The 21,626-nt window shown below is 36.7% G+C and overlaps 4 protein-coding genes across 4 annotated transcripts; all 4 read right to left on the bottom strand.

The window, feature by feature from the left end:
- Nucleotides 1-831: 831 nt before the first annotated feature.
- On the bottom strand, nt 832-6,069 carry LOC105679425 (uncharacterized). The gene is made up of 4 exons (XM_067360869.1): nt 4,572-6,069; nt 2,847-4,457; nt 1,427-2,614; nt 832-1,280 (listed from the first exon to the last, which is right to left on the bottom strand). The coding sequence occupies exons 1-4, from the start codon at nt 6,067-6,069 to the stop codon at nt 832-834; spliced, it is 4,746 nt and encodes a 1,581-aa protein (XP_067216970.1).
- A 5,096-nt stretch (nt 6,070-11,165) lies between these two features.
- On the bottom strand, nt 11,166-12,140 carry LOC137001743 (uncharacterized). Its single transcript, XM_067360867.1, has 2 exons — nt 12,038-12,140; nt 11,166-11,860 (listed from the first exon to the last, which is right to left on the bottom strand). The coding sequence occupies exons 1-2, from the start codon at nt 12,138-12,140 to the stop codon at nt 11,166-11,168; spliced, it is 798 nt and encodes a 265-aa protein (XP_067216968.1).
- A 157-nt stretch (nt 12,141-12,297) lies between these two features.
- LOC105669360 (uncharacterized) lies at nt 12,298-13,509 on the bottom strand. The gene has a single exon (XM_012362257.2). It carries the CDS (start codon nt 13,507-13,509, stop codon nt 12,298-12,300), a length of 1,212 nt encoding a protein of 403 aa, XP_012217680.2.
- Nucleotides 13,510-13,551: 42 nt separating this feature from the next.
- Nucleotides 13,552-19,508, bottom strand: LOC137001742 (uncharacterized). The gene is made up of 3 exons (XM_067360866.1): nt 18,945-19,508; nt 15,442-15,763; nt 13,552-15,302 (listed from the first exon to the last, which is right to left on the bottom strand). Exons 1-3 carry the CDS (start codon nt 19,506-19,508, stop codon nt 13,552-13,554), a joined length of 2,637 nt encoding a protein of 878 aa, XP_067216967.1.
- Nucleotides 19,509-21,626: the final 2,118 nt, after the last annotated feature.

Here is a 21,626-nt window from a genome sequence, read left to right as displayed (position 1 = left end):
GGCAGTCTTAAACAATCCGTAGCAGTCCTGCGACATCTATAGCAATTCAAGAAATCAACAAATTCGAGATCATCTAAAACAGGGCTCGGAATTATTTTATCTTTTCGGCCGATTCTCGTGGTATACACCTCTTTTCCTATCCTTATAGCGCCGCTCCTAATGCTCGGCGGCGCTGGCCCAAGCGGCTGCCGCGCGCGCGGTAAGGAGAGAGAAGAAGGCGTATACCACGAGAATCGGCCGAAAAGATGAAATAATTCCGACCCCTGATCTAAAAGAAAGCGAAATCCGACGGACTAGACAGATGGAGCGGTAGAAAACAAATTATGGAGCACATCTCTGACGATATCTTTTGCAATAAACATGATTTGGTCAATTCATGTTTTTAATTTGCTGGTCTTTAGTTTTTCCTTTAATCACACAAGACAAATGAGCAATAACGGACCTTGCCACACATTTGGACAATCACTATGTATAATTTTAATAGGTTTCTTTATTTAAAAGATTCCTTGCGTATGCGGACGCTATTTTTTACAAGTCGTGATACACTTAGAGAGGCGCTTCTACTACTACTCTTGGCGCGCGGCACACCCATCCGCTTCACACTAAAGGAGGGGCACGATATTTGAGGGGTTCCCCTCACGCAGCCAAACAAAACACGGAAAAAGGCGCGCGATACAAATACGCGCGCACATACCGGCCGCCTTGAAAGCCAGTGCTTTCAATTAACAAACCCAAAATTAGTGCATATGAAAATATATGATATTACGCTAACTTGAGCAAAACTTATATACTATGTGAATGAACGCAAGGAAAAATAAACGCTGACGAGACTTAATCTATAGAAAGCATACAAAGTTTAGTAATAGGGCGTTTGTAAATACCCTTAGCGGTACGCACTAATGCTGCGCGCACTATTCCATCATCTCCTGGACAAGTTTCTTCAATCCGACCTAAAGCCCAGACTAACGGAGGCAAATTGTCTTCTTGCACTATTACTAATTGTCCTACTGTCACAGGAACTCCAACCGTGTTCCACTTGCTCCGTTGCTGACAATTATGTAAATATTCTTTGGTCCATCGCCTCCAAAAATTTTGGCGTAATTGTTCGATGCGTTGCCATCTTGTTAATCGATTCTCATTTAATCCTTCCAGACTTGCTTCTGGATACGACGTGATAGGACAACCTATCAAAAAATGCGCTGCTGTGAGAACTGACAGATCGTTTGGATCCGCTGATAATGGAGTAAGCGGTCTCGAGTTGAGAATGGCCTCAATCTGTACTAATATAGTAGTGTCAAGAATTCATCGTAGCGCAATGAAGCCCCTTCGATAATGCGTTTGATATGAAATTTTGCGGCCTTTACTGCTGCTTCCCAAAGCCCTCCCATGTGTGGGGCCCTCGGTGGAATGAAATGCCAGTTTATACGTTCACCGCTTGTATTTTCAATTATTTTTCTTCTTGACTTATCATCATTGAGAATGTCGTACAGTTCGCTAAGTTGATGCTCAGCACCGACGAAATTCAAGCCATTATCAGAGTAAATGTCACTTGGTCGACCTCTTCGGGAAATAAATCGTTTCAGCGCATTCAAAAAAGTCTCCGTAGTAAGGTCGCCAACTAATTCTATATGTACCGCCTTTGTCGCAAAACATACAAATATAGAAATGAAACATTTGACTAATCGCGAATTTTTACGCTGCCCTTCTTTATAATACATCGGACCTGCATAGTCGACTCCGCATTTTTCAAAGGGTCTCTTGAAGACACTAACGCGAGATTCAGGTAAATCTCCCATTAGGGTATTGGATAACTTGGGAACATTACGGAAGCAGATTACGCATTTACTTATAATATTACGCACGACACTACGCCCAATGCATGGCCAAAAATTTTGTCGAATCGCGGACAGAGTCATTTGAGCCCCAGCATGAAGCAATCGGGTATGTTCATGAATTACAATTAGCCGGGTAAAGCTATGACGACCGGGTATTAAAATAGGATGTTTTGCATCATATGATAATTTTGAGTGCTTCAGACGACCACCAACCCTCAGAATTCCATTCGCGTCTAGATAAGGATTTAACTTTAATACCGAGCTTTTCCTGTTTACGACACCGAATTTAGAAATATCGTCAATCTCCCTTTTGAACGAACTTCTTTGCACTATTTTAACGAGAGCCAATTTGGCGTTTTCTAACTCTTCATTGGAACATGGTGGTACTTGTTTAATCAAGTTATCGTTTGAACACTTATGATTGAATTTATTTTGCTTATGTTTGATTGCATTGATGAATCGCAAGCAGAATGCAAAGATTCTTATGAGTTTTTTATAGCTTGAATATTTCTCAAATATATCGAATTTTGATTCCAAAGTGACGATGAAAGAGGAACAAGATTTGCTAGATCCCCTTTTTTCCGGGATATCGTTTGGCGCGTCTATGACAGAAACAGGCCATCCAGAGTCCATACCTTCCAACCACTCAGGCCCGTGCCACCAAGTCGTTGATTGTGCTAACAGTTCGGGCATAACGCCCCTCGAAAGTAAGTCTGCTGGGTTCTCCTTACTCGATACATGCCGCCAATTCTCAATCAATGACAGCGATTGAATTTCGCCTACGCGATTGGCGACAAAGGTTGTCCAATTACGACTAACTCCTCTTAGCCAGTGCAGAACGATACTAGAGTCAGTCCAATAGTATGTAGCCTTCGAGATCTAAACATCTATGTAATTTGTCGATTAGCTGAGCAAGCAAAAGTGCTCCGCAGAGCTCTAAACGCGGGATTGAGATACTCTTAACCGGAGACACACGAGATTTGGATGCGATCATATGAGCTTTAAACTCACCGTTAGGAGATAAAGAGCGTAGATATACGCATGCCTCGTAGGCTTGCTGACTGGCATCGGCAAAACCATGTATTTCAAGAAGTTTTGGCTCATCAACTGTTATCTTGCGGGGTATTTCAATATTGCTTAAGCATTTTAATTGCTGCTCATAATCTTGCCATTTCGTGATAAGATCCATGGGAATTGATTCATCCCAATCGATTTTTAGCAACCATAATTCCTGCATGATAAGCTTTCCAACTACTATTACAGAGCCTAAAAAGCCCAAGGGATCAAAGATTGATGCAATTCTCGCTAAAATGTTTCGTTTGGTTGGCTTTATTGATGATTGATAATTATTAGAATTTACAAAGTTGAAAGTGTCTCGTTTGCAATTCCAAAACACTCCTAAGGCACGAGTTTTATCACATTCATTTCCCGCATCGATTTCCTTGTCAATTGCAAGACACTCGTCTTGCAGTAGAGAATTATTCGAGAACCACTTTCTTAATTTGAAGCCACCTTTTTGAAGTAGGGCCATTGTTTGCTCCTTGATATGTAAAGCCTCATTTAGAGTGGAAGCACCAGTGAGCATATCATCAACATAAAAATCTCTCAAAATGATTTTTGATCCTATTGGAAATAAAGTCGAACCCTCTTGTGCGAGTTCTTGTAAACAGTGTATAGCTAAGAATGATGCTGAAGCTGTGCCATATGTTATAGTGGCGAGTTCGAACGTTTTCAACTTATGCTGTGGAGTATCACGCCAAAAAATACGTTGAAGGCATCGCTGAGATGGATCAACAAGAACTTGTCTATACATCTTTGCAATGTCGGCTGTCATTGCAAAGCGAAATGTACGAAAACGAGATAAGATTGAGAATAAATCCTGTTGGATGGTAGGACCAACAAGCAAAGCGTCATTTAATGACTTTCCCGACTTAGATTTGCACGAGGCGTCAAAGACAACACGCAGCTTGGTTGTGGTGCTTGTATTGTTCAGAACTGCGTGATGAGGCAAATAATATTGAATATTGTTATCATGCTCTGCTGTTACTTCAATCGGATTCATGTAATTAAGGTCCTGATATTCACGCATAAATCTACGATACTCCTCATAAATATCAGGTTGTTTCGATAATCGTCTTTCCAATGCGAAAAATCTACGTTCTGCAATTTCTCTGGATTCGCCTACTTGCGAGATTATATCATTTCTGATGGGAAGTTTGACGATGAACCTACCCTCATCATTTCGCAGAGTGCTTTCCTGAAAAAGTGTCTCACAAGCGAGCTCCTCAGGTGAAAAGACATTTGTGTTATGACGATAATTGTCTTCTACTTGCCAAAATTTGGAGATGGCCTTGTTAAGATCGTCAATTGTACTTACATGACAAAAAGCAGCCTTTCTTTTTCTCTGAACGAGAGGGTCAACGATATGACCCGAAAGAATCCAACCAAGTTTCGTTTTTTGGATTGTAGGATGATCCTGACACGCCTTAATATGGCCTATGGATAAGAGTTGCCAAAATACCTCGGCTCCTATCAAGAGATCAATGTCATTAGGTACGTTAAAATTAGGATCTGCTAATTGAATATTCGGAGGGATTTTGAATCGCGAAAGATGAATAAAGTCTTGTGGCAATTTTTAAGTTATGTTCGGCAAGATAATGCAATTTAATCGATCTCGATATCTATTAAATCGAGACTGTATTGTTAGATTGATTGAATTTTTTGCATTGATACTACCCTGTGCAATGCCCGAAATTGGCATATTTATGAATTGTTTATTCAAGCGCAACCTTTTGGCGAAATCCTCAGTTACAAAATTTAGCTGCGAGCCGCTATCTAATAATGCTCGGCAGGCATGAGCCTTGCCCCTTGAATCTTCTACGTGTATTATTGCGGTAGATAGGAGTATTTTCGAGGGATTTTGTAACGAACATTGTGTGACTACAGGAATAGACATTTCCTTGTTATCTGAAGATACATTTTGATTGATCTCTGGTTCTGTATTTGATTCAAAATGCAACAGAGTGTTGTGCGTCTTTTGACACTTGCGACAAGACGAAGAAGGACAAGTTTTGGCTTGATGCTTGTTAGTTTTTAGACAATTGATGCATAAACGTGAATTCTTTACGATTTTAAAACGCTTGTCTACAGGCAATTTTTTGAACGAGTCACATTGATAAATGAAGTGATTCTCTTTACAACATTCGCATGCAAGATTTGCTGTGGCTGCATTTGTCACTGTCCTTTTTGTCTTTGGCAATGCAACATTATTACCTGTAAGGGACGTGCTAGTAGACTTGCTTACAATAGCTTCTAAAGCCAGACATCTTTGAAGAAGAAAATCCTTGAGCTGTTTGAAAGTGGGAATCGAAGAGTCCGAACGACTGATTTCCCACTCCTTTTTCGTGGCTGCATCCAATTTGGAAGTGACCAAATAAATAATAAGATCGTCCCACTTTTCGACAAGCCTTTCCAACGCTCTGAGCGCACGTAAGTGCTTGCAAACCCCATCGAGTAAGACACGCAATTGCGAATGATTTTCCTTAGACATGACTGGTAAATCGAACAGCGATTTGATATGACCTTGAACGATGCGTCGCCGATTGTCATATCGTTCAATCAGTAGTTCCCATGCCTCCTTGTAATTTTCGGTTGTGATTTCGAATGCCTTTATGACCTCAGCAGCTTCACCCTTGAGAGACGATCTCAAATAATGGAATTTCTGGATTTCAGAAAGATGTGGATTAGAATTGATCAATTTCTCAAATGAGTCATAAAAGGTATACCAATCCTCAGAATTTCCTGTGAAGGATGGTAATTCAATTTTTGGTAAGCGAAGTTGAGACGACATAGGATTATTGTGAAGTTGTGCGACAGAATTCTGAGGTTCGGCGTTCTCCCGATTTTCACGGCGTTCCAAATTATGAATATTTGCTTCTAGACAAGCTACGAGATTGAAATACGTTGTTTCAAAATTAGCACGTTCGTCACTGTGATGCTTATGCAAAGCGGCTTCGTCTCTATCTCCATTACTCGCGAGATCTAATGTTTCAATACGCGTTTGTATCTCATCGTATTGATCCCATAAATTATGCAATTTTTTGCTTCGTTCTGTTAAATCGAAACTTGACAATTGAGTAGAATCCGAGGCCTCTATGAAATGTCTGATTCGCGTGACCATGGCCTTAATGGTCTTGCGCTTGTTTCTCGCTTCGGTTGCTGAGAGTGCTGACATTTTGTGAACGACGATAAACTAACTGTTAGTTGACAAACGATAGCCTAAGATTATGACTAATACAATTGACAAAATGTTATAGATTCTTTTCACTACAATGTATCGCTAGCCTTATACTACTTGCGTGTAGATTCGATGCGATGTGACGCTCTCGATTGATGCGATGTCCGAAGCGCCGGCAATGTCCAAATATCCACCGTATTATGTTCCTCTCACTTCAATTGTCGACGGTGCGAAAAGTTCCTTGACTGGTGCCGATGCTGGTGCCGATGCTGATGCCGATCCACGTTACGTCCGAGGTTATGGTCACATTGAAGTGCTTCTGTTTCAGTCCAATGCAATGACGTCGAAAGGTTATGTAAATGACTCGTGCGTTTCAATATTCCGTTGGGAATCAAAGAATGACGCTCGAGATTGCGATAAATCGTTGCTTTGCAAACCAAATTGCAACCAAATAGCAACGAATGCGAGATGCACGTGTAATGTGCTTTCAATAATGGCGAACAATAATCTCTCTATGGCATCCAGAAATTCTTGGCATGCCTTGAGTGTACACGACTCGTTGCTAAACTCAATATTTCCAATCCGAATCACTAATCTGGCTCGAAGGACCATGTATAATTTTAATAGGTTTCTTTATTTAAAAGATTCCTTGCGTATGCGGACGCTATTTTTTACAAGTCGTGATACACTTAGAGAGGCGCTTCTACTACTACTCTTGGCGCGCGGCACACCCATCCGCTTCACACTAAAGGAGGGGCACGATATTTGAGGGGTTCCCCTCACGCAGCCAAACAAAACACGGAAAAAGGCGCGCGATACAAATACGCGCGCACACACTAAACAACCAGCAATGTTTTTGGTATAATGTTAAGTTTATACTAAAGTTATACCCAGTAAACACAGAACATTGCAGTAACATTGCGGCGATGTTGCAACATTGTAGCAACATTACAGCAATATTGCAACATTGCCACAATGTTGCTGCAATGTTCTGTGTTTGCTGGGATATTATTAGAAATACAAGTATTAATGTAACTGTTTTAGAAGCTGTGCGTATTACGGATGATAAAGTGACGGAACAAGAAACAATATGCCAAATTTCCAAATAGCTTGTGCAAGCCACTTTAAAATATGAACGCAGTCTGGAACAAAAGAAAACGTATAAGTTTCTGATAATTAGATATAATTAATAAGTTTTTATTAGATTACATATATACACAATATAAAATATAATTGATTATAAAATGAGATATTTTTTCTGCAATTTTTCTAATATGTTAAATTTTAATATTGAATTATTTTTTGTGCGTGCGTGCGTGTGTGTGTCATAGTTAGGTGATAGATAAATAAATATATAGTGTGTGGAAGGTGTGCACTTAAATACAAACTTTTCCTTATTTGTTTTTATTTTTAAACAAACAAAACATTTTATTTTGTTATTTTCATCGGATAACTTTTTTAATTTTCAGTAAAAATCAGAAGACAGCGGATGCTGATGATGCAATATAGGAAGAGTATAAAATAAAGAAAACAAATATAAGATATAAATTTACTTTATAAACTTGGTGCCATATTTTATGCAATTCAGTGCAATAAAAAAATTTATATAATATAAAAATAAAGCTGTGATTCATAAAAATTAATTGTGTTTTATTTAAACAATAATAATTAATTTTTCACGTATTTGTTAGATTTCTGCAATGTCTAATAAAACTAAAAAGAACATTACAGTAACCTCATTGAAAGCTTCTAGAAAGATTTCCATAATATTGCAGAAACGTTTTTCGTGGACCAAAGCGGACATTTTGACATTGCTGCAATCTGGCAAAGACATTCCAAAAACATTGCGCAACATAACTGAAACAGTTTCAAGATTTCAGTGTTTATGTCTCTGAAACATTACTGAAATCCTTTTGTGCTATCAGGGTATATTTTCTTGTAATAATTAGTTTAAATATACAGGGTGTCTCGCGTAAGTTGTACCACCGAGAACTGGGAGGTAGATGGAATTGAAATAAATATAAAAGTCCTTTACCGTTTTACGATATTCGCAATAATAAACGAGATATTAATTTTTACATTTGGACTAATGAGAGCGCGTTGAGATAAGCGCTCCAGCCGCTCGAGATCTAGCCCGGCTCGGCGCGGTGCGGCGAGACGTGAGCCGAGCGCCGAGCCACGGCGCGTTCCCCCTCTTGCCTTTCCAACGCGCCGCCCGCAGCCAATGGGTGTTTACGATAATTCAAGTTCGAGTTAGTTTCACTAGGACCGACAATGAGATATACATAACCATCTAGAACCTTTATGATTCATGACAACTCGACGCTGTCTTGTATTGCTTGAGTTAAATTCATTGAATTTGTTGAGTTTAATAAATATAATTATATACATATATATATAATTATATCTATTAAAGAGGTATACCAACATACATACCAACATTATTTGTTTCTTTCATAGACTGATTTGCAGTTGACATTTTTTTATTACAATAAAATTTGCTCTATAAACTCAACAAATTCAATTAATTTAACTCAAGCGATGGGTGTTTACGATAATTCAAATTCGAGTTAGTTTCACTAGGGTCAAAAAATGAGATAGACATAACCATCTAGAACCTTTATGATTCATGACAACTCGACGCTGTCTTGTATTGCTTGAGTTATATTCATTGAATTTATTGAGTTTATTGAGCAAATTTTATTGTAATAGAAAAATGTCATTTATTATTATTATTAATTATATTATTATTAATTTATTAAAGAGGTATACCAACATACATACCAACATTATTTGTTTCTTTCATAGACTGATTTGCAGTTGACATTTTTCTATTACAATAAAATTTGCTCAATAAACTCAACAAATTCAATGAATTTAACTCAAGCAATACAAGACAGCGTCGAGTTGTCATGAATCATAAAGGTTCTAGATGATTATGTCTATCTCATTTTTCGGTCCTAGTGAAACTAACTCGAACTTGAATTATCGTAAACACCCAATACAAGACAGCGTCGAGTTGTCATAAATCATAAAGATTCTAGATGGTTATGTCTATCTCATTTTTCGGTCCTAGTGAAACTAACTCGAACTTGAATTATCGTAAACACCCAATGTATGATAGACTAGGCCGGGCTAGACCTCGAGCGGCTCAAGCGCTTCTCTCGACGCTCTCTCATTAGTCCAATTGTAAAAATTAATATCTCGTTTATTATTGCAAATATCGTAAAACGGTAAAGGATTTTTATATTTATTTTAATCCCATCTACCTCCCAGTTCCCGGTGGTACAACTTACGCGGGACACCCTGTATATGTATGTTTGTATATTATTATTTGGTATTAATATTGTGTAATCTAATAGCGTTTTCGATTATACAGGATTTGAACGACCCAGGGTTGATCAATCACTATTTTACTATAAATGCAAGTCTTTCATTGGTGGAGAGGTTGCAATGACGTCATTAACCAACCCTGGGTCGTTCAAATCCTGTATAATCGAAAACGCTATAATGTTCATACAAAAATAAAATTCTTATTTTAAACGGCAAACAATTTAGAAGTTTACAGTTTGAGAACCAAAAACGCAATAACACAATTGATAAAAAAATTTTAAAACATTAACAAAAATAGATTTTTTTTAAATGTCTTTTTACAGATAAAAAACCATTATTTAATTTTCCTTTTATTTTTATTCTGCTTTTTTCTACTTTATATTACATAAACCAATGTGCAGGTAATGATTAAATATCATGTACTTTCATTAGAAAATGATTTGAATAGACCTTGTGCATTAATTAAAAATTAATTATTTTGGGGATTTTCAAAATTACTTTTGTTGTGCCTCATAATTTATAAAAAAATTTTAGGAGTGAATATTTTATTTTTGTATTGTATAGGATGATTATTGGAAACGAATAAGCGGAACAAAATCAATTCAGTGTTATTTGATAAAGAAAATCGATTTTATTATATAGTATAAAAGAAGTATGTAATAATTTAGTAATTAAAATATACATTATAAAGAAATGCTACAAATCTGTCTGAGCACTTAATAATAATAAATGATTTTAAAATGTTTTTGTAAATTTGCAGTTTTATAACAATTGTACGTTTTTATAATTTCAATATCTTGCGAAAACTCATTGAAAAATAACTTAATAAGTACGTTTCTGTACGTTTCTTAATAAGTGCGTCACGTTTTGTACGTGTTAAAAACGCCAGACAACATTGTATCGTTTTAAAGACGTCTTACGAAATTCTTACAAGGAAGGTACTCGATAATTTTGCAGTTGTTGTTGTTGACTAAAATATAAGCGGGACGTTTTTTTTTTTATTTTAGCGGAAAAACATATTTTTTAGCGGAAAAACATTTTTAGGGAGTGAAACAGCCCTCCAAAGTAGGAGGTGTCAAATTTGATTGATCAATTGTCCGATTTAATTGTTTCATGTAAAAAAATGCAATCTTTTTGGACGAATCCAATTAAAAAATGTGTGTCACGAGGAGGGATAAAAATCACAATTTGGAAAAAAATAATAAAAATCGGCAAGGGACACCTCGAGTACTTTCCTTGTTAGTCTCACGACATCTTTAGAACGTCTTATAGCGTTTTCGATTATACAGGATTTGAACGACCCAGGGTTGGTTAATGACGTCATTGCAACCTCTCCACCAATGAAAGACTTGCATTTATAGTAAAATAGTGATTGATCAACCCTGGGTCGTTCAAATCCTGTATAATCGAAAACGCTATTATATTTCGATTATGTAAATATTATTTTTTATTTTAAGAACAGGAACTTTTTTTGTTTAATAAAACAATAGTTTGCTTCAACATGTAATACATTATTAATGTTATAGATTTATATCGTTATAATTAGGGAGTTATGGATGTTATTTTTGATAATGAATGATACTTGCATGAAATTAAACTTTGCTTTATTAATACTTCTTACCACACTTACTTATCTCCTACTCTCAGTACATGTTCACACACACACTCCGTGTTACACGTCCGCGCGATCCTCGTTTGTTTTCGAGCGCGGTTTATGAACTAAAAGCGTCGCTAACACACCGCCCACCAAGATTAGATTACTAATCTTTTTTATCGGTATCATCGCTTACATGTAGTTTACAAAGTTTGGCTATAGCTCGTTTACAAATATCATTTGCTGTGCGTACGATCACGACTCGCACTAAATTATCCTTGCCAGCATGAAGCTCGGTTACGCGACCCGTTTTCCATTTTAAGGGCGGAAGATTATCATCCTTCAGAAGAACGAGATCGTTGATCTTCACATTTTCCTGTCTTGATTTCCATTTAACACGACTTTGTAGATTGGACACGTACTCGACCGCCCACCGTTTCCAAAAATCTTGGACGGAACGCTGGATTTTTTCCCATCTATCGAGGCGATTAATTCCAACGTCAGTTAAGTCGTTCTCAGGAAGACTATTCAACGGCTCTCCTATGAGGAAATGTCCCGGAGTTAAAGGTTGCAAATCTGATAGATCCGAAGACAGAGGCGATAGTGGTCTTGAATTTAAGCATGCCTCAATTTGCACTAGAGACGTAGTTAATTCCTCGAACGTGAATAAAGTGTTGCCCATTACTAGTTTCAAATGATATTTGCAAGATTTTACTCTTGCTTCCCATAAGCCACCAAGATGAGGTGGGTAAAGTGAGATGAAGCTCCACTCTATACCCCTTTCTTGTAAGGCATCACCAACACTTCCATTAATTGATGAACATATGAATGCGTAGAGTTTACTTAGCTCTCGCTTAGCGCCTATAAAATTTGTAGCATTATCGCTGCAAATTTTGCTTGGTAAACCTCGACGACCTATGAATCTGCGCAAAGCAGCTAGAAACGCTGCCGTTGTTAATTCACTTGTCGCTTCTAAATGAATAGCTCTTGTGGAGAAGCATATAAATAATGCTATGTAAGATTTTCACGTTCTCCGACCTTGTCCCTTGTTGACAAGTGTGACTATTGGACCGGCAAAATCCACTCCAGTAATAGTGAATGCTCGCGTAGGCTTAATTCTGTCGACAGGTAAAGATCCCATTGCTTGCGTTAATCCCTTTGGATTGTTTCTGATGCACCAGACACAAGAACGGCAAATCCGTCGCACCAAGTTTCTTGCGTTTAATGGCCAATATTGTTGGCGTATTGAAGCTAATAACAATTGTTGACTGGCATGTAATAAAGTACGATGCTCTCTTTCAATCAGCAAACGTGTAATTTTGCATTGTGCAGGCAACAAGATTGGGTGCCTTCTTTCGAATTTCTGGTGCCTCTTGAAGTCGGCCGCCCACCCTGAGAATACCATCTTTATCCAAAAATGCTTGTAGTTGATGTAATTGACTTGATTGACTCAGTTGACGTTTATCTTGCAGACTCTTTAATTCTTCTCCGAAGTATATGCGCTGAGAATATTTAATTAACTCCCGTCGGGCCTTATTTAGTTCTAGCAATGTTAATCTGCCTAAGATCCTATTCTCCTTCTTCTTGCAAATATTAGATATAAATCTAAGACAATAACCGAAAGAACGCTCAATCTTTGTTAATGTTGAACAATCCTTAGTTAAACTTTCAATTGTCTCATTTAACATTCTAATCGCAGATGGTTGATACATATTTAGATTGCAAACTCGTGATTTCTTTTTAACTTCCACTTCTGCTTCAGAAAGTTCATCTTCCGTGAGTTCCCAATAAAGTTCTTTGTTTCTTGCCAATAGGTGTGGATTGGTTAACCACTCGGGGCCTTGCCACCACAAATGACTATCCTTGAGTCGAGAAGGCGTAGTTCCTCTTGATATTAAATCCGCAGGATTCTCAGAACTCTTAACATGCTTCCAATGAATGGCAGGCAAAATCTCGATAATTTCAGCTATGCGGTGGGATACAAAGGGTTTCCATCGAGAAGTATCTCCACGAAGCCAGTACAATACGACCATGGAGTCTGTCCACCCGTATATTCCTTCAATTTTTACATGAATCGCTTGTCGAATCTTATCAATTAATCTTGCCAATAATAATGCACTGCATAATTCTAGCCGGGGTATTGACTGCTTCTTTAGAGGGGCTACTCTTGCCTTTGAACATAATAGTTTGACCGTTATCTTGCCATGAATCTTGTTTACCGATTGTATGTAGAGACACGCGCCATATGCGCTCTCGGACGCATCGCAGAAACCTTGTATATAAAATCGACTATCTTCTAGTAAACTAACAATTAATCGAGGTATTTGCAAGGTATTCACTTCCTTCAAATTCTCTTGAAAATCCTTCCAATTGTCTAAAATCGCTTCTGGGAGTGGATCGTCCCAGTCAATTTTGGTTTCCCAAAGCCCTTGCATTAAAATTTTGGCTACCGTTAGAACAGGACCTATTAATCCTAGAGGATCGAATAGTTTGCTAATCGCTGATAACATTTTACGCTTAGTAGATGCATGCGCAGTTATTTGTACATTAAACTAAAATTCGTCTGAGATCGGATTCCATTTGATTCCTAGTGTTCTAATGATATCGTTCGCATCAATGTTCAAGTTTGAATTTGATTCTCGCAGATCTATCGGCACTTTCGTTAAAGTCGCATCCTCCGAATTCGAGCACCATTTATGAGCCTTGAATCCTCTTTCACGCAATAGCTCAGATAGTTGCTCTTGTAGCATACATGCTTCTTCTATTGTATTCGCTCCAGAAATTATACCATCGACATAGGTATCATTTAATAAGGCGTATGCTGCTTGCGGATAACGTTCACTTCCTTCTACTGCTAATTGTCTCAAGCATCGGACTGCTAAATATGAAGCGCATGCTTGTCCGTATGTGACGGTATTTAAACGATACTCCTTTATTGGTTCATTGAAAGAAAATCGCCATAAAATGCGTTGGAAATCACGGTCGTCAGATTGAACTAACACCTGACGATACATTTTCTGTAAATCAGCCGTCAAAGCAATCTTACAAAATCGAAAGCGTACAATTATATCGACTAAATTGTCTTGCAATACCGGCCCTACAAGGAGTGCATCGTTCAAAGACACGCCACGATTGTTTTTGGCAGAAGCGTCAAATACGACTCGCAGCTTAGTACTGCTGCTAGACTCCTTGAGAACTCCGTGATGTGGTAGGTAAACCGAGTTTGCAAAATTGTTAATAGATTTGTTTACAATCGACATATGTCCTAACTCAATGTATTCGCGCATAAATTTAATGTAACGATCGCGAATTATATCATTGCTCTTTAGTGTGCGTTCCAAATGAATCAATCTTTTAAATGCTATTTCTCTATTATTTCCAATGGACAAATTATTCTCGCGGAACGATAATCTTAATACAAATCTACCGTCGCTGGTACGCGTGGTGGTTCGCTCAAAGTGTTGCTCGCATTTTCTTTCATCTATTGATAGCACTTGTACCTTTTCGTTGTCATAATTTTCCAATTTCCAGAACCTTTTTAAGTTGTCATTTAATATTTCGCATGATTTCAGTGAACTTGCTAGTGCACTTATCGCACCTTGTTTGTGAGTTAAGCCTTCTAGAGCAATTGACGGCATCGATCCTGCTACTATCCATCCTAATTTAGTATTTTGCAAAATTAATTGATTTTTGCTAAGTTCAATTTTGCCTGTTTCCAATAAGTCAAAGAAAAATTCCGCGCCTATCAGCATGTCTATTGGACCTATCTTGTAGAACTTAGAATCGGCTAATTGAAGATTGCCTGGTATTTGCAATTTATTAAAATTTAGTTTTACAGCTGGCAAATTTTTAGTAATCTTGGGTATGATCAAACATTGTGCGTTAATCTCGAAATTGGAACATTTTGACTTGACATGAACATCGCAACTATTGTAAATTTTGTTTTCTATTTCATTTAGACTAGTGACTATTTCTGTGACTCTATCTCTCTTTAAACCTAGCTTATTATGCGCCGCTTGCGTAATAAAATTTGCTTCGCTCGCACTATCAAGAAGCACGCGAATCGGTGTACTTGAACCGTTGCGCTGAGTCGCTTCAACAATTGCTGTGGCCATAAGAACTTGACGTCTCTTAACATTATTTGATGCGTGATGAAGCGTTACATTACTGCTTGACTGAACGTCGTTAGCTTTATTCTGATGTTTTGAGCCTTCTAATTTTGCTGAGACTTTGCCATCTGTTGATTGATGACATAACGTATTGTCTTGCTGCGCACTCCTTGCATGAGCCCATTTTGCATGCTCTCACGTAATGATCGTTTTTTAGGCAATTTATGCACAACTTTAATCGTTGCACCTCTTTGATTTGGCTGGATATCGGCAGAGCTAGAAATTTCTCACAAAAATATATCTAGTGATCTCCGTTACAGAAATAACACTTACCTGAATTCAAAGAAGCGGTTAAAGAAGCTGTTCTTTGATTTATAGCACCCTTTGCTATAAAATGCTGTTTTGATCCTGTTGCTGAGAATCCCTTACCACGAGATTCACCTTCTTTATAAGATTTTTCGTTTTTGTCAGCGGATCTCGCCTCAATGCGTTCTAGAGTTTGACATCTTTTTTTCAGAAATTCCAACATATCAACCAACTTTGCATCATTGTTCCTTTCTATTTCCTCTTCCCATGTTTGAAGAGTTCTTACATCGAATCTGGTTTCCATCATGTGCATAAGTTCATCCCATGTGTCTGTAGGTGAACCTAAAACCTTTAACATTTGCAAATGTCTTAAAGTATAGTCAATCAAATCTCGGAGTGCCTTTGGAGACTCTCTAACCACCGTCAGCATTGTAAATAGACATTGAATATGTTTTTTCTTAAGTGACCTAGGATCGTCGTATCTTTGTTGCAATAATTTCCACGCCGCCACATAATTTTGATTAGTTAACTCAATAGATTCGATAATCTTCGCGGCGTCTCCTGCAAGCGATGAAACTAAATATTGAAATTTCTCGATAGTAGATAAGTGTAGTTTGTTGTATATAATAGAGCGAAAACTGTCCGAAAAGCATTTCCACTCCTCTATTTTTCCATCGAACCGCGGAAGCTTAATAGTAGGTAGCAGTGATGCGATATTTCCCACAGCGGTCCCGGCTCCGCTGCCTCACACAACCTCACAGAAGCGCTACGTCACGTATCCGTGTGAGCTCGGCCGTTCAACCAATGGAAGAGAGCGAACGCTCCCTTCCACCGAGCCGACACAACAGACGATAAATGCATGCTACTTGCATGTTAAAAGCAAGCGTTTCTGATTCAGAAAAGAAATTCTGAGGCGAGTGGCTGGAATATTAGAGATCACCTGTTCGAAACCTGCTTCGTGCAACTTTTTTTTCTTTTTTCCACATTTGTTTCTAACATAGTAAATTATTAGATAATATTTTTTTGCCCAAAAAAATAATATTTTCTATTTATTATTAATATTCGCATATATTAAACTAACAATTTTAGAAATAATACAGATCTGCTATTGTTAATAGAAAAATGAAGTTATTTTACAATGTTGCAACAAAGTGCTAATTTAACATATGCGAATATTTTTAATAAAGATAAAATAATTTTTTTTAGCCAAAAACATTATCTAATAATTTACTTAAAATAAATATCAAAAAAGGAAAAAAAGTTACAAAATCACAGTTTTCAAACACGAGATTTTTAATATTCTTGCCATTCGCCTTACTCGTTTAGCCATGCTTGTTATTTTACATTTATCAACATAAAAGATTACACGCCTGCAAAGCTTTTAATTATTTATTTTAAACTACTGCATATTAGCAAGAGTTACTGCAGTAACTACATATACATGTACTGTGGAGATTAGTGGAGGAACACAGTAGCATATTAAAACTGTAGTCAAATAGATGTAGATTGGTAATTTTATTAATACTATTAATAAGTAGTGGTCTTCCGCACCACCTTTGAGGTTCCACTTATGGCGCGTTCGATTTTTTTTTAAGTGGATCGTCGCCTGGAGCCCTATTGTACCACTTTTTTTTACACCTGTTATTTACAGGTTAAAATAATTTACAGTAGTTGACACTGTATTTTTGTATCTATATACTTACTGTACTTTGTATACTCACTGTACTTGTACTTTTGCGCGTTGCGCGTATATTGGCGAGTTGGGAAAATTACTTACTTTATAATTTTTTATAAATACAAAATATATTTTGTATTTATTATGCCTGCAATGCTATCAAGAGTAATGAGAAATACAAGGTGTCCCATTTTAAACAATCCACTCAACACATAGTTGTCTTTAAGAAAAAATCTAGCAGAGCTATATTTAAGCTATATTTAGCAGATATGATATAATATACTTTCTTCTTAAATATATATATTTTTTTCTTAAAGTCAACTATGTATTTTTTTACACCAATTGATTCCTCTCATTATTTTGTGCATAAAAGTGTTAAAGTAAGATAATTGAAAAATGAATATTTAACGAGATATTTTATAGTTTATGTAAAATTATGTCAAATTAAAGTATAAAATATCTTGTAAACCATTCAATTTTTGGCCATCCTAGTTTTATAACTTTTTACGACAAATATTATGAGAAATCGATTTATATAAAAAAATTAAAGTGGTTCCATTTAAAAAAATAAAAATGACCTTCAAATCTCAGAAGCGCTTCCATCCAAGGTCAAACAAATATCCCTATATTTTTTCCCTCTCCAAATCCTACAATTTTTATTTAAAAAATTTTATTATTTAACTCGGTGTTTCTGAGATATTTGAGTGGATTGTTTAAAATGGGACACCTTGTATTTCTCATTACTCTTGATAGCATTGCAGGCATAATAAATACAAAATATATTTTGTATTTATAAAAAATTATAAAGTAAGTAATTTTCCCAACTCGCCAATATACGCGCAACGCGCAAAAGTACAAGTACAGTGAGTATACAAAGTACAGTAAGTATATAGATACAAAAATACAGTGTCAACTACTGTAAATTATTTTAACCTGTAAATAACAGGTGTAAAAAAAGTGGTACAATAGGGCTCCAGGCGACGATCCACTTAAAAAAAATCGAACGCGCCATAAGTGGAACCTCAAAGGTGGTGCGGAAGACCACTACTTATTAATAGTATTAATAAAATTACCAATCTACATCTATTTGACTGCAGTTTTAATATGCTACTGTGTTCCTCCACTAATCTCCACAGTACATGTATATGTAGTTACTGCAGTAACTCTTGCTAATATGCAGTAGTTTAAAATAAATAATTAAAAGCTTTGCAGGCGTGTAATCTTTTATGTTGATAAATGTAAAATAACAAGCATGGCTAAACGAGTAAGGCGAATGGCAAGAATATTAAAAATCTCGTGTTTGAAAACTGTGATTTTGTAACTTTTTTTCCTTTTTTGATATTTATTTTAAGTAAATTATTAGATAATGTTTTTGGCTAAAAAAAATTATTTTATCTTTATTAAAAATATTCGCATATGTTAAATTAGCACTTTGTTGTAACATTGTAAAATAACTTCATTTTTCTATTAATAATAGCAGATCTGTATTATTTCTAAAATTGTTAGTTTAATATATGCGAATATTAATAATAAATAGAAAATATTATTTTTTTGGGCAAAAAAATATTATCTAATAATTTACTATGTTAGAAACAAATGTGGAAAAAAGAAAAAAAAAGTTGCACGAAGCAGGTTTCGAACAGGTGATCTCTAATATTCCAGCCACTCGCCTCAGAATTTCTTTTCTGAATCAGAAACGCTTGCTTTTAACATGCAAGTAGCATGCATTTATCGTCTGTTGTGTCGGCTCGGTGGAAGGGAGCGTTCGCTCTCTTCCATTGGTTGAACGGCCGAGCTCACACGGATACGTGACGTAGCGCTTCTGTGAGGTTGTGTGAGGCAGCGGAGCCGGGACCGCTGTGGGAAATATCGCATCACTGGTAGGTAGTTTAATTCTAGCCTCTATATTGTTGGATCCTGACGCATTAGCCACGCGATCAAGAATTTCTGTTTGTCGAGAAAGAATTGCGGCTAACGTCTCGTTCTCTCTTGCCGCCCATGGTGGCGCCATGGCGGTAGAAGTGTTGCTTGGGTTGTCACGCCCTATTTGTTGTATTATTTCTGATTGCTGTTGCAATAATTGCATAATCGCGTCTGTATTCCGCAATGCCGTGCCATCCGTGGACGTCTGCTTTATTAATTGTTTTAATAAAGATTTTACCTCGAAATATTTCTCCTCGAAGCGGTCTTCCTCCGTTACATCCTCTGAGGTGAAATCGCCCAATGCCTCTAGCATTTTCCTTTGATTGGCCTCAAAATCTCGATATATTTCTTCTAGTTTTTCTAGCCTCGTCTCCACTTGCTCTTTGTTGACCTCGACGTCAATTTCGTTAACTATTTGCGATACTTGCGAAGTTAACCTCGTCAATTTTGCCTTTATGTAGCCTCGTGCTTTGCGTAAATTTGCGATTTCTGACATCGTTACTTATATCTTGTTACGTCCTGTTTACTTTTCCGCGATTAATGGGACTGAGATTATGGAAAATGAGGAGGAACAAAATGATTTGGAGAGAGGCAGACTGCCGTATGTTTAGTAATGAGATTATTATATAAGTATATAATTATTTTTAGTGCCTAAATGTCAACAAGCGGGGCCGAGCGGAAACCTGTACGCTTAGTTAACGCGAAGGGCGCTATGAGAGGTCCCTTTTTAAACAGAACGCTGATCGCGCAGGGCGCTTGTCGGTAATGAAGGGCCCTGGTTGATTTGGTGCGGACATTGATTGCACAGGGTGGTAGTAGGTATGGAAAAACCCTGGTTGATCTGCCGCTAATATTCTAAGGTAAGTGTAGTTATGTTAATTTAATATTTATAAGGGTGGTAGCATGAGGTCTATATAGTTGGCCCCCCCTCTAACGCAAATCGTAAAAACATTTATATATTCGGATTGTACATTGTTTGTACATGAATGTACTATGATTTTTATCGTTTGTACATTTTTCGTTAATTTAAAAAAAAATTACAAAGTTTTCGTAACTGTGCCAATGATAGTTAGCCCCCCCTATGTCGCAATTACATTACGTAAACTATAACTTATGAATTTATCGTGCTTAATCGTTTGTACGTCGTTTGTACATTATTAATAATCGGTTAAATTTATAATTCCAACATTTGTTTTTGTTTAAAATGCAAGATAAATAATTTTTATTTGAATATGGCGGGTACGGAGTACGGAGCGGGTGCGCATGCGTGTGCGAGCGTATGCGCGCCTGTGCGTGCATATGCGTGTGTGTGCGTGCGTGTGTGTGCTGCATGTATCGTGTAGGTGTGTATGCGAGTGAGTGGTGGGTGTGTACGTGCGTGTGTATACACACACACAGCATATACCCACACATACGCACACACCCACTCACACACACAGCATCACATTAGACGGCATTATATCACGGCTATGTCATCACAGCATAGCAAAAGTTAAAAGTTAAAAACTTTTAAAATATCTCTAGACAAAAAACTATTAATTTTTAAGCTTTGTTCCTATTGAGACTTTCGATCAGCATCAATATTATCGAGTATAGAAAATCAGAAAAACTGTCGAAATTTCTTAAAATCTCCTAACATTGAAGAAATTGTATATAATAATATTAATAATCAAATCAGTGATCAAAAATTAAGTGAAGAGAAAGAAAATGTAAAGAAAAGATGTAGTTATTATTACAAATCTGAACCAGATATTCGTCATCGTAACAATCGTATTAAAGATATTAAAAAATTAATGCTTTTAAAAAATGGTTATAACGTCAATCAACCGATTTTAATTGATAAACAACCCTATTTTGCAAGAAATACTTGTCCATTCGATTCTATAATACAAATATTATCCACAGCGGTTATGGATAAATCACAATATTTTACATCAATAGAATCAAATGCCAACAAGACAATGTAATTTATTCTTAATTTTATTAAAAGGGGATCATGTGCGAATATTTACCGATTGTTTAGTACGTGTACCAAGTACTAAATCAGCTTCTTTGATTGGTGTAGATTTTACACTAAACGATTTATACCTATCGGAGAAGCAGATTTAGTATTTGGTACGCGTACTAAACAATCGGTGTAAACTAAGCCATAGATGACTACATATATGACTACTGTGAACCTTAAAAGAGTGGAGATGAACAAAACATTGTGAAAAAAACATAGAGCAGCATTGACGAGAGATGTCTACATTTGTCGCAACGACAAAGATTTTGATTGGCTAGCGATAATTATTTGTTTCGTAAAGCACGAACTAAAAACATTGTGAGGAAATCTATCTTTTCAAAATTGATTCAAATAATTTTTAATCATAATTAAAAGATTTCTATAAAAGGACCCCGCACAAACATTATGAAAAGTGGTTAAATTCGCCGAAATTGCAGTATCATTTATTGATGCTGATCAAAAGTCTCAATGGAAACAAAGCTCAAAAATTAATAGTTTTTCGTCTAGAGATATTTTAAAAGTCTTTAACTTTTAACTTTTGCTATGCTGTGATGACATAGCCGTGATATAATGCCGTCTAATGTGATGCTGTGTGTGTGAGTGGATGTG

This window comes from Linepithema humile, chromosome 8 (genome assembly GCF_040581485.1).
Source record: "Linepithema humile isolate Giens D197 chromosome 8, Lhum_UNIL_v1.0, whole genome shotgun sequence".
Classification (NCBI taxonomy): domain Eukaryota; kingdom Metazoa; phylum Arthropoda; class Insecta; order Hymenoptera; family Formicidae; genus Linepithema; species Linepithema humile.
This window is presented reverse-complemented; position numbering and strand designations above follow the sequence as displayed.

What these genes read in the sequence shown, in the direction of transcription:
- LOC105679425 (XM_067360869.1), bottom strand. Translation starts at nt 6,069, where the DNA reads ATGTCAGCACTCTCAGCAACCGAAGCGAGAAACAAGCGCAAGACCATT. An exon ending in AATTTCGGGCATTGCACAGG is followed by an intron (nt 4,458 to 4,571) that starts GTAGTATCAATG and finishes AATTGCCACAAG; the next exon opens with ACTTTATTCATCTTTCGCGA. An exon ending in TGAAAATACAAGCGGTGAAC is followed by an intron (nt 1,281 to 1,426) that starts GTATAAACTGGC and finishes CTACTATATTAG; the next exon opens with TACAGATTGAGGCCATTCTC.
- LOC137001743 (XM_067360867.1), bottom strand. Translation starts at nt 12,140, where the DNA reads ATGGGATCTTTACCTGTCGACAGAATTAAGCCTACGCGAGCATTCACT. An exon ending in ACTTGTCAACAAGGGACAAG is followed by an intron (nt 11,861 to 12,037) that starts GTCGGAGAACGT and finishes CAAATTTTATAG; the next exon opens with GCGCTAAGCGAGAGCTAAGT.
- LOC105669360 (XM_012362257.2), bottom strand. Translation starts at nt 13,509, where the DNA reads ATGTTATCAGCGATTAGCAAACTATTCGATCCTCTAGGATTAATAGGT.
- LOC137001742 (XM_067360866.1), bottom strand. Translation starts at nt 19,508, where the DNA reads ATGTCAGAAATCGCAAATTTACGCAAAGCACGAGGCTACATAAAGGCA. An exon ending in ATGCGATATTTCCCACAGCG is followed by an intron (nt 15,764 to 18,944) that starts GTCCCGGCTCCG and finishes CAAATGTTAAAG; the next exon opens with GTTTTAGGTTCACCTACAGA. An exon ending in AACCGCTTCTTTGAATTCAG is followed by an intron (nt 15,303 to 15,441) that starts GTAAGTGTTATT and finishes TCATTACGTGAG; the next exon opens with AGCATGCAAAATGGGCTCAT.